This window comes from Heptranchias perlo, chromosome 6 (genome assembly GCF_035084215.1).
Source record: "Heptranchias perlo isolate sHepPer1 chromosome 6, sHepPer1.hap1, whole genome shotgun sequence".
NCBI classification, from domain to species: Eukaryota; Metazoa; Chordata; class Chondrichthyes; order Hexanchiformes; family Hexanchidae; genus Heptranchias; species Heptranchias perlo.
The window spans coordinates 17,062,058-17,074,536 of record NC_090330.1 but is presented as its reverse complement, the minus strand read 5'-3'; the positions used below and the strand labels follow the sequence as shown (position 1 = coordinate 17,074,536).

Sequence of the window (12,479 nt, the reverse complement as noted above, 5' to 3'; positions counted from 1 at the left end):
GGGGCGTCCTCAAGGCGTTCTAAGACACCTTCAGATGGTCGGGGTTAAGACTGATGGTCGGCGTTGCGCTCTGATTGAAGCCATTTTCTCCCTACTTTACATGATTCCGGCGTTCGTTATCTGTGCCTGTGCTAACTCCTATACCAAGATGGCGTCCGGCGCAGGTCACGCTGGAAACGTGCGTGCACATCCAAGACACCATCTTAGATGTTGGAGAGGCCGTGTAGCACCGAAACAACGGGCGCTATACAGCCCAATTTAGTGCCCTCTATCTTTTTAAAATTTATCTTTATTTTATTTTATTGCCATGTCTTAATGCTCCTGTATTAGCTTACTTGTAAATAAATCATTTACCACTTTTTGGAGAAGACAGGAGAACACAATGGGAATATGATCATATTCCAAGTGTATTGTAACATTCACTTCTTCAACCACAGCACGCCATGACTGCAGTGTGCACCGTCCACAAGATGCACTGCAGCAGCTCGTCAAAGCTTTTTTGATAATACCTCCCAAATCCGCGAGCTCCAGCACCTAGGAGGACAAGGGAAGCAACTGAATAGGAACACCATCATCTCCAAGTTCCTATCCAAGTCACACCCAATCCCAACTTGAACATATGTCGTGTGCCTTCATCATCACTGGGTGAAAATTCTGGAACTCCCTTCCTAACAGCATTGTGGGCGCACCTTCACCATACGGACTGCAGCGGTTCAAGAAGGCAGCTCACCACCACCTTCTCAAGGACAACTAGGGATGGGCAATAATTACTGGCTTTGCCAGTGACGCCCATATCCTGAGAATGAATAGAAAAAGTTAAGAGGCATACTGTCCCACTTACAGCATAAATAAGGGTACCGATTTCAGTTCACACAAGACTCCCGTCAGCTTATGGAAACTACCTTTCTGTTATGGGCACAACTGACAAGCGTTGGGAGAAAGCCCGATCCACAACTGGTAGGCCAAGAAATGCAGAATGGTAGCATTATTTCACTTGTTAGAAATACCACAAGAGGCTTTGGTATGGAATTATACATTTTGCACACTACGGTATGGCGCACAAAAAACTTCAAACGACGCCACTTGGTATTCTTGACACGCACGATATTGCATCATCTCTAAAATACTGAATAAATACAAAAAATCTTTACAGAAGACCAGTGTATTGAGCACCTTAAGAGCGCTGATGTAGTAGGTAGCAGGGATTGCTTCACCAGTGCAATGGGAATTCTGTATTGCTGGGATCTCTTTTGCTCGTGGTAGACCGTTGCGTTTCTCTTAAATCCCCCAAAAAACAATTTCAAGCGAAAGAATTGTCTCCGTCACATTATAAATTAATTTAAAAAAAGAAAAAGCTGCTTCTATATAGGTTTCTCAGAAACGTCTTCACACATTATCAATACATTTTATATATGAAAGGGTTACAACCAGGAAAGCGACACCCCCCCGAGGAGCTGTCCTTAACTATTGGTTGATACAGTTTATGAGGTTGTTGTGTCCAATCCAAACATTGGAAGTGAAATGTTTTCATGTCAGGTGATGACAAGCAATATTAACAAGTATTGCTTCATCACTATAAATTAAAAACAATTTTTAAAAAAAATAGAAACCACACAAGAGGTGAGAAGAGAAGCCGACCAAACGCATGGGATAATAGAAGTTTAAACGTACACCTTGACAATGTTCATTATTTTACATTATACGTTAAAGGTCTTTTTCCTCACGTAATAATGAATCATATAGATAAATTCTGACAACGAAAACATCGTAATAAACGTAGCCAGAATCCAGTAGATAATTGAACTATTAGTTTAAATTGCCAACGTGGAATCCTCGAATGTGTGTCGTCTATACAACTTAATTAACCGTACAATCGTAAAAAAAAGGATATAAATTTGGATGGAAATACACCAAAAATTAAAAAGGGAGTGTAATAACTCCAAATTATTTTCTTGAAGAAAATCTGTGTAACTCGCTCTCTGTCTATGTTTATATATATAGGCACACGTCATTTCCAGGTATGTAATGCATATGTCTATTCTTAGTCAATTTTATAACCTGTTAAACAGACGAATAAACTGGAGTCGAAAGCTACCAGGACACAAACTATGTTACATTTAAAACTCTACAGAACGGGACGAAAATTTACACCGTTCAAACTCAAAAAGAACAATGAAGGATTTTAACCAGAAACTCCTGATGGTTAAGAAAAACGCACCAAGACATATTTCTTCTGACCAGACTGTGGTCCCAATTTGACTCTTTCTGGGCTATTGATTTGCATGTGTTTGGGTTATAGTTGCCTCACTGTTGGTCTGATATCTTCTGTCGTAAACTAGCGACTGAAGCTGCGATCCCGGACACTGAGTTACCTGAAATAAGGAAATCTCTCAACCAATGAGAATTTCCGCCCATGTAAACATATATAAATAGAGATCGGGGCAGCCTCTTTCTAGCTGTCAGGAGTTTGCTGGGGAAGAAGTAGAAGGAAATTCCTTCTCCTCGGAGTAGTCTTTTTTTGGTGTGTAGTTTCACCCTACACAATTTCGTTTGTTTGTAACATTACTTTTGTATATCAGGTAAGAAAATTAATTTCCAACTATGTTTTACCATTTATTTTGCTGGATCTCGTAGGTAACTATCATCGTAATTCTCCATTCATTTAAACTGTTTAATATAATGAAACATAAATGGATATACATAACTTTATGTTAATTCGTACTGTAAATTTGTCACTCGTATCAAAACCGACAATGATTAGAGTATGTCATAGCTGTGTGAAATCATAATTTGTCCACTGATACCCTAGTACAGTCCTTTCTCCTCCTTCCCCCCACCATCAAAAAACATTTTTCAGTACTCACAGCAACGACAGGGTTAAACTAGTGAGGTCCCAGCCTCACAGCGGGTCTGCGAGTCTGCTGCTGGGATAGGGGAGCCGGATTAGTGATACTGACATCTGGGTCGTGGCCTTTTAAAATCGGTATTAAAACCAGCTCATGTTTCGGCTTGACACTGTGATGTGTATAACTTCTACGGGGTGTAAGGCTTAATTTTCAAAAGTATTTGGTGGTTTGTCTTGAGAAAACAGATGCCCCTATCTGTTGACGCATTAAAACATTAATCATTTATCAGCAGGAGTGTACATGCATGTATAGGGCACTCTCTTGGCAGACAAGTGTGCAATTTACAGCCAATGGGTCTTGCTGCTTGCGTTTAGCAATCTACTGCAGTATAACTACAGTCTGAAACTATGCACCTGAGATGTGTCCTACCTCAGGTCTTCTGTGTTTCTCTTACCAAATTTGTAGGAAAACAAAAGGTGAGCACTTCAGTGAAAATGAATTCAGTGACTAATGCTCCTCACAACCCAAGCTGGCAATATACTTAAAGGTAATGTGTGTTGCCTTCTTTCAGTCCTTTTTTTAAAAAAAGAAAACAACAGGATGTTCAGTATTGTCAATATTACTTTCTTGTAGGTTTGGACAGAGAACGGTGAATTTGCAACAGTTTTAATTTCCCAGGTATCTGTATTAAGGCTGCACTTGAATATGGTTGGATTAAAACCCACAGATGTCCCTCCAACATCTGCTGTAAAATTTTTTGGTGCTGGTACAGCAGCTTGTATAGCTGATCTTGTTACATTCCCTCTTGATACTACCAAAGTGAGATTGCAGGTAAAATTAATATTTACAAAAATGTTGATATCTTTTGCAAAAGTTTGTTCTCCGTGTTGATTACCAGACTGTAACAGTGGGTTTTCCTAAATAGATAAAGAGCAGTAACGTGGGAATCAAAACTCCTATTGGACCAATATTTTCCTGGTGGTATAAGACTAGTAACCTAGGGTTAGTAGGAATAAACTGAGTGAATAGGGAAGATCTTTAACAACAAACACGACCTTCTTGACTTGTATAGTTTAGTTACTCACTGCCTTAAGAGCTTTTCAACAACATCTTTCATTTATATAGCACCTTTTAACATAGAGGAATGTCCCAAGGCACTTCACAGAAGTGTAATCATACCAACATCGACATTGTACCAAAGGAAGAGATATTAGGAGAGGTGACAAAAAGCTTAGTCAAAGAGGTGTGTTTTGAGGAGTGGGAGGTGGAGAGGCTTAGGAAGGGAATATCAGTGCTCAGGGCCTAGGCAGCGGCTGCATTAGGGTTAGGGTTAGAATTTGGGGGTGGAACCCTGTTCCACTCAGACTTTGGAAGTGTGTCTGGGAGTTGTTTCCAGGAATTCCATCCTTACATGGCCTTAACCGAACTACACTAGCCAAGAGCTAGCACAAGTACCGCGGAGGCCTTTTGAAAGGCTCCAGGCCTTACCCAGAAGATAACTGATCCCAGAGTGGATAAATAACACCCCTCCTTATCTAGAGGTAGAATGGAACCTTTGGGAGCTGAAATCTTTTTGGACTTGATTTTTCTTTAGGCCAGAAAGTCCTTGGGCTTAACTATATGAGCCTCTTCACCTTACAAGGACTAATCAAGGCAGACACTGCTAAAGGACCACTGAAGGTGTCAGCTGTCTGTCTCAACCAAACAAATTACCCATTTCCTGCAATTTGGGGTGGGCCAAAGAGGGAAAAAAGAGAGAACACAAGCTGATGTCACCCAAGCTGGTGGTAGAGGCAGTACAATTGGCTTCAGTACCCCCGAGGAAACGTGCATGTGTGGCTGACCGACAGGGGTGCATTGAACTCAGCTGCAATGCCCCCTGCAGACCAACAGCCTGCCAACACTCCCATTCAGGCAACCTACACCCCTAAACTTTAAGAGGGCCAGGAGAAAGTAAAAGGAAAACAAATAACAAGCTACCCTTTCAAACAGGAGATTTCTTTTTAAAGTTGAACAACCCAATAATTCTACCAGTAAGACCAATACTGTTCAGGACTGATTTTCCCTTCTGTCACAGAATGATCATTGGTATGGTTTACATATTGATAGGTACTGACTTTGAATAGGGACTAGAAAATCTTGTCAAATAAGTGTGGCTGCATGATACAGAAGGACAATCATGCAGCACCATATAGGATCGTGGCATCTCGAAACATATTGAATCCATTTCAGCTGTGCTGTTGTGTGAAGCAAGAGGCAAAAGGGGCTGACTGGGAATGCCTCGAATCTATTACTAGGATGCTGATGAGCATGAGAACTGACTCAATACTGACTGCTTTTGCCCTTCTGCCCTGGAAACTTCTATGAAAACCAAGCATTTTGTTTGATGTTTGGTTTTGTCTAGAAATAACTAATGGAATCTAAGGGCTGTGCTTTCAGATACTCTAATAAAAGATTGACATTAGCAACTTGATTGAAATTAGTAAATAAGACTATAGGAAGCTTAATTGTGAAACTCTTATTAAATGCAATGTGAAACCCTGAATTGAGGGTTAATCAAAATTAAACCCTGTTCATAATGCACAGATTCAAGGGGAATCCAAATCTGTCACCAGTGTGACTTCTCCAAAATATAGAGGGGTCTTTGGTACCATAGCTACAATTGTGAAGACCGAAGGAGCGAGAAGTCTCTACAATGGCTTGGTGGCTGGTCTTCAACGTCAAATGAGCTTTGCATCTGTGCGTATTGGGCTTTATGATTCTGTCAAACAATTCTACTCCAATGGACATGACAGTAAGTATCCACAGGAGAGTGTATAATATCTAAACTTGTATGTGTGGGGGGGTAAAGCAAAAATATATAGAAGTAATAAACAGTGAGGATGATAATAGCAGACTCCAGGAGGAGAGACTGGTGAAATGGGCGGACACATGGCAGATGACATTTAATGCATAGAAGTGTGAAGTGATACATTTTGCAAGGAAAAATGAGGAGAAAACAATAGAAATTAAATGGTATAATTTCAAAGGGGATGCAGGAACACATGCACAAATCCGTGAAGATGGCAGGATAAGTTGATAATGCTGTTAAAAAAGCATACGGGAACCTAGACTTTATAAATAAAGGCAAAGAGTACAAAAGCAAGGATGTTATGGTAAACCTTTATAAATCACTGGTTAGGCCTCAGCTAGAGTATTGTGTCCAATTCTGGACACCACACTTTAGGAAGGATGTCAAGACCTTAGAGAGGGTGCAGAGGAGATTTACCAGAATGGTACCAGGTATGAGGGACTTCAGTTATGTGGAGAAACTGGAGAAGCTGGGATTGTTCTCCTTAGAACAGAGAAGGTTAAGGGGAGATTTGATAGACATGTTCAAAATTATGAGGAGTTTTGATAGAGTAGATAGGGAGAAAATGTTTCCACTGGCAGGAGGGTCAGTAACCAAAGGACACAGATTTAAGATAATTGGCAAAAAATCCTTGGGGGAAACGAGGAGATATTTTTTTACGCAGCGAGTTGTTGCGATCTGGAATGCATTGCCTGAAAGGTTGATAGAAGCAGATTTAATAGTAACTTTCAACAGGGAATTGGATATATACTTGAAAAGGAGAAATTTACCGGGCTATGGGGAAAGTGCACGGGAGTAGGACTAATTGGATAGCTCTTTCAAAGAGCCGGCACAGGCACGATAGGCTGAATGGTCCCCTTCTGTGCTGTATGAGTCTATGATTCTAAGTTACTACACAACATTCTAGCACATAGTTCTAATCACATTCACCCACCCTGTTCCCATATGCTTTCAACCATTTTCTTGAATGTTGACAGTTTCTGCCTCAACCACAGACCCTAGAAGTGAATTCCACAGCCTCACAACTCTCTGTAGGCTAATCTCCTTGCTTTTTTCAGCTGTTACCATTGGTAGCCGTTTGCTTGCTGGGTGTACAACAGGAGCCATGGCAGTCACCTTGGCACAGCCAACGGATGTGGTGAAAGTAAGGTTTCAAGCACAAGTAACCCTAACTGGTGTGAATAAGCGGTACAATGGGACTATAGATGCCTACAGAACAATTGCTAAGGAGGAAGGACTTCAAGGATTATGGAAAGGTCTGTAAATGTCTCATCCAAAAATAATCAAATTAAGGTTCTTGAAATGATTTGAATGGAGCTATTGGAACTAGTATTAATGACTGGTCTGCATTTCACCATTATGGATGGTATGTGGACAATGGTGGGACATAGTCCAAGAAGGGATAAAACGGGGAATCTATCTGGAGCCCATTATTGGTGTATGCTAACTCGTCAAAATGGTCACTAAAGTGACTGAATCCTGCCTTAGAAATGGAAGCTCTGCTTTGCCTCCCCTCCCTGAAGCGAGCAGAGAAAGGCAGGCAAGTTGAAATATCTTGGCTGATGTAAGCAGAGTTGTCACAAACCAGGGATTTATTACAAAACCTTCCTGGTTTATGGTTCACTGATGCACCACTGAGCTTTTGACCCCTCACCCACATGCATAAATAATAGTTGGGATTTTGAAGATTATAGATGTCCTTTGACCTTTTTATAAAATGCCAGTTCATTGCTTTATATGTAAAGATTAACGTCTGCTAGTACAATTCATAATGGGCTGAATGAACTTCACAGTAAAGTCGAATTGTACACAACTTGCTACAGGAAGATCAACTCAGGTGCAACTAAAGCATATTTTGGTTTTGCAGGTACTTTGCCAAATATTGTTCGCAATTCTATTGTGAACTGTTCAGAACTGGTGACTTATGATCTGATTAAGGATGCACTGATAAAGTATAACCTTATGACCGGTAAGCATTGCACATTGATGAATATAAAGGCTGTAACATTTTTTGTTAGCACAAAATAGTCATTAAGATTTTGTTTGCAGATAACCTTCCGTGCCACTTTTGTGCTGCTTTTGGTGCTGGATTCTGCGCAACCATCATTGCTTCACCTGTTGATGTGGTGAAGACGAGATACATGAACTCTGCCCCTGGCCAATACAGAAGTGCCTTGAACTGTGCCTTTACCATGCTGACAAAGGAGGGTCTCACAGCCTTCTATAAAGGGTAACAACTTTATTTAATCAACTAGGCAGACTTTGGTGAAATTGAAATCAAAGAATCTCATGCTGTGAAGTCTTATACCCTTTCTGCATCAAACTGTCAACACTGGATAATTCTAAACAAATGAGATTACTGTTCCCCTCCACCCTCACCTCTAATATCAAGTATGAAGGGCTCATGGATACAATTGTCTCAGTTGCAACTGCCTCTTGTTCTTGCCCCCCTTTCCTCTAATTTTTTTTCTCCTTCTGTTGCAATCTCCTCTTTCTCCCCCCCCCCCCAACCCAACAGCTTATCTCCAAGAGACCCACCTCTGCTCCCTTGATCCCTCCCCAACCAGCTAACAGTCAATGGCCTTCTTTCCTCAGGCATTATCCTGCTTCCTCTCTACAACCAATCATCACCCATCCATTCTTCTCCAACTAGCACCCCATTACTAACCTTGTTTTCCTCTAAGCTCCTTGAACTTGTTGCCTTCTAATTCCGTCTGCTTGCTTCTCCAGACCCCTGTTTGATTCCCTTCAGACTAGTTTATGCCCTCTCAGCACTGAGGACACTGTGTAGCTCTACCGCCCCCCCCCCCCCCCAACCCCATGACCACCTCTATTGCCACTGATTCTATCTCTCTACTTGTTCAGGCTGAAATAAAAACAGAAAATGCTGGAAATACTCAGCAAGTCAGGCAGCATCTGTGGAGAAAGAAACAGAGTTAACGTTTCAGGTCGACGACCTTTTGTCAGAACTGGAAGGAGTTGAAGGTTTAACAATTTTTAAGCAAGTACAGAAAGGGGGAAGGGGGTGGGGGGAGGAGGAGGGGAGCAAAGAACAAAAGGGAAGGTCTCTGATAGGTGGAGGGCAGGAGTGATTAAATGACAAAAGGGATGATGGTGCAAGGCAAGGTGGGTGGTAATGGGATAAGTTAAGAAACAAAAGATGAGTCTAGAGGAACTGTAAATGGCAACAGCAGAACCATTATCAGCACTTGCTGTCCAAAAAAATGGGAGCAATGGTTATGATCTGAAGTTAACCAGATTATAACCACCATCATCCCTTTTGTCATTTAATCACTCCTGCCCTCCACCCTAGCAGAGACCTTCCCTTTTGGTTTTTCCTCCCCTCCTCCCCCTTTCCCTGGCTCTGTACTTGATTAAAAACTGTTTAATTTTCAACTCCTTCCAGTTCTGATGAAAGGTCCTCAACCTGAAACGTTAACTCTGTTTCTTTCTCCACAGATGCTGCCTGACTTGCTGAGTATTTCCAGCATTTTCTGTTTTTATTTCAGATTTCCAGTATCCGCAGTATTTTGTTCTTGACTTGTTCGGGCTGAACCTGATGTCTTGTTTAACCTAGAGCTTAGCTTCACAATTCATCATATTCAACACTGATTGCTTAGTTTCCATGTCAGTCCCTATGTTTCTTTGTGAAACCTTTGTGCTTCTGTTGCTTCTAGAATAGATTTCTGCAATATTCTCCACACTGTCCTCCCATCCTCTCTGATCTATAAATTCCAACTAAAATGCAGCATTTTCACCGACTCACATTGGCTCTATCCCCAATTTTTTTTTTTCTCCTGCGCGCTACTTTTTAAATCCATTTTCTTGCCAACAGTTTATATATTAGAAGCATACATGGTAAACAAATTTGAGCATTTGACTTGTTTAAAAGTAACATCTGTAAGTGGCAAGTGATTTGATGGCAAACTTTCAACTTTGCAATGAATATATATGACCACTCTGTCATCAACTTGGATGAAGGGGAATGTAGGCAATTGTAACGTTCATAGATGTGCCATGGTCTCTACTGGCAATTGATCTCGAAGCTGCTTGTAAAAGAAAGATTACCTTCTCAGTTAATCACTTTAAAATTAATCCATCACCAACTAATTGGTTTATTTTACAACAGGTTTATGCCCTCCTTCCTGCGGCTGGGGTCCTGGAATGTGGTGATGTTTGTCACTTATGAGCAGTTGAAACGTGCCATGATGATGGCCAAGCAGTCCTGGGAATCTTCTCGGTGATGTTCTGTATTTTGTTTATATTTGTAGATTATGTAAAATTAACTTTTTATCTTTATCATGCTACATGAATTTTAAGGGCATGGAACTTTTAAGCATTCTGTTATAAAGGATGATTTATAATGTGTGCATATCGCAGGCCGATTGTAATGCACCATATCTTACGGCTGACTTTATTTCTTACTTGATTTAAGGGAGCTTTTTGTGAATATATTTTTCATAAGGTGAATAAAGGTAATTTTTAGTGTCTGTCTGTTTTGGAAAGCAGAAGCAGACTAATGATGTGATATCATCCCTTTCTTTCCCACCTCTACTTCCAATATGGACAAGTAAATAAACATGTCAGCTTTAGGAATTAATGGACTAGTAAAGGGAACTGTAAACAGCTGAATACAATATTGAGAATGAGAGAGCATAGCCTCTTCTGCACTTGGTATTTGTGAAAATTACTCCCAAAGTTAAGAATGGATAAAGATTGATTGAGGACCATGCTGCCACTCAGTGATTTGCTTGTGTGCTGCTTTTTAAAATGCAGTATCATATACACCATCATATATGTCTATGAAAACAAATCCATCATCAATCCAAAACTATCGAATAATTCAAGGTTTTACTTTGCTTTGTATACAACTTCTGAATTAAATAGAATTCATAGAAATGCTTTCTTTCCCCATAATGAATAATTATTTCACCACATGCTATTAGTGGTCAAAAGGGGAATTCAATTGCTAGATTTTTAGTCTAGTTTAATTCTCTCTAACTTAAATTTGTCTAAATTTAAAACTTATATAAACAATTTTCTGGAATTAGCTTGTCTGGTGTTAATGCATTTCACAAGTGGTAATTCCAACTCTGATCTTTACTCCACCCCACCTCTACGCAGACATTACAAGCTGCTTCAAGTAAATGCAAAATATAAATGTTGCAGTTGCTTGGGATATGAAAGAGGTTGCTTTTGTTTGGCAAGAATGCATGTGGCTGTCTTTGCATAAAAAAACAGCCTCAATATTGTAATTTGGTATGCAGTAAGAAATATTTGCAAGTTCAGATTCTAACATGGTGTTAAATTTTTACTGTGTGAATGATTTTATTTAAAAGAATGTAATCCTTAGTCTCATTTTCTTCAATCATGCAATAAATAAAAGAAAGACCTTGCATTTATATAGCACTTCTCAGACCTTAGGACATCCCAAAGCACTTTACAGCCAATTAAGGATTTTTGAAGTGCAGTCATTGTAGGAAATACAACAGCCAATTTGCACACAGCAAGGTCCCACAAACAGCAATGAGATAATGACCAGATAATCTGTTTTAGTGGTGTTGATTCAGTGATATTGGCCAGGACACCAGGGAGAACTCCACTGCTCTTCTTCAGATGGTGGCATGGGATCGTCTACGTCCACCTGAGAGGCCTTGGTTTAGCATCGCGTCAGCATTTAGTCTATAGAGAAACCACATCAGAGTCTAATCATTAGCATTTTAACCTCCTTTTGTTGGTGCCTTTTTTTTAAACTTGTGTGAATAAGAGCTCAATTTTCACACTCTTGTTCTGTGGACAATGCTTCAATTACAGTCAGTTTTCTGATGATTTAACAGAAAATATTCAACTATTTTTTTTCAATGAAACAATGTGCTGATCCCAACAAAAAATAAACAAAAAAAATCAGGAAAAAGACTGAGGGAAAGAAAAATATGAGTTCTTAAAAAATCACTGGAAAATTAAAAATACAGAAAAGCAATCCTCTTCTTTAAGAGATCCAAACAACAACATCTGATTGTGTATTCATTTCAGAGATAACATACAGAAGTATTGTGGGAAATTCCACTCTATTTTCACTTTTCTTCCCATAAGCTTTAACTATTGAGAGCGCGATAGCACTGCTCAGAGTTCTGTGTCCTCATAATGTCACTGCAGTCGAACTTCACAATGTGATTGAAGAGGTGATTTTTAATTTCCATTTTCTTCGCTCCGCTCCTGAAGGCAGTGACTCCTGCTGGGACATGGTTGACCAAGGCACTGGCAGCCCTCTGGTACCTTACCAAATGATTATTTTTCATATGTGTCAAAACCAGCAATACTCACTAAGTTATTATTCAAGAGTCTAGGGGCTAGAAATCGGGCTGTGTAGCGCCCGTTGTTTTGGCGCTACGCGACATCCTGAAGTTACAAAATGGTGTCTGGAATGCACGCGCGCACATGCCGTGTGCTGGACGCCATCTTGATAAAGGGTTTTGTGCACACGTAAATAAGGAATGCCGGCAGCGTGTAAAATCGGGTGAATATGTGTTAGATCAGTGTGCAACGCTGATTTAAAGTGATAGACACCATTTTGGCACTTAACGCTCCACTCAACTCATTGCCTTAACCATGAACACCGGAACATGTCTTAGAGTGCCTGGAGGACCCCCCACCTGCGCTATTTAAGGGGATCATGCAGGTGTTACAGGTTAGTTGCTGGATTATTGCTTCTGGCTGCAGGTAGGATAGGACATGTTTGTTGAAGTTTCCTATACTTACAGAGAGTTGCTATAGTATATTTG

The 12,479-nt window shown here is 40.3% G+C and overlaps 1 protein-coding gene across 4 annotated transcripts; it reads left to right on the top strand.

Moving 5' to 3' along the window:
- Positions 1–1,619: 1,619 nt before the first annotated feature.
- Positions 1,620–10,818, top strand: LOC137322785 (dicarboxylate carrier UCP2-like). 4 transcript variants are annotated; one of them, XM_067985843.1, is made up of 8 exons: positions 1,620–2,018; positions 3,312–3,393; positions 3,480–3,677; positions 5,433–5,640; positions 6,756–6,953; positions 7,565–7,666; positions 7,747–7,927; positions 9,827–10,818. In XM_067985843.1, exons 3-8 carry the CDS (start codon positions 3,552–3,554, stop codon positions 9,939–9,941), a joined length of 930 nt encoding a protein of 309 aa, XP_067841944.1. In that variant the 5' UTR covers positions 1,620–2,018; positions 3,312–3,393; positions 3,480–3,551; the 3' UTR covers positions 9,942–10,818. The 4 variants fall into 4 exon arrangements, with proteins under 4 accessions (XP_067841944.1, XP_067841946.1, XP_067841943.1 ...); XM_067985842.1 differs by lacking the exon at positions 1,620–2,018 and adding an exon at positions 2,473–2,579; XM_067985844.1 differs by lacking the exons at positions 1,620–2,018; positions 3,312–3,393 and adding an exon at positions 2,486–2,579.
- Positions 10,819–12,479: the final 1,661 nt, after the last annotated feature.

Bases quoted from the DNA above. Each gene is read 5' to 3' on its own strand.
- LOC137322785 (XM_067985843.1), top strand. From the start codon at position 3,552: ATGGTTGGATTAAAACCCACAGATGTCCCTCCAACATCTGCTGTAAAA. The intron at 5,641-6,755 runs GTAAGTATCCAC...TGCTTTTTTCAG, and splicing joins CTACTCCAATGGACATGACA to CTGTTACCATTGGTAGCCGT. The intron at 7,667-7,746 runs GTAAGCATTGCA...TTTTGTTTGCAG, and splicing joins AAAGTATAACCTTATGACCG to ATAACCTTCCGTGCCACTTT.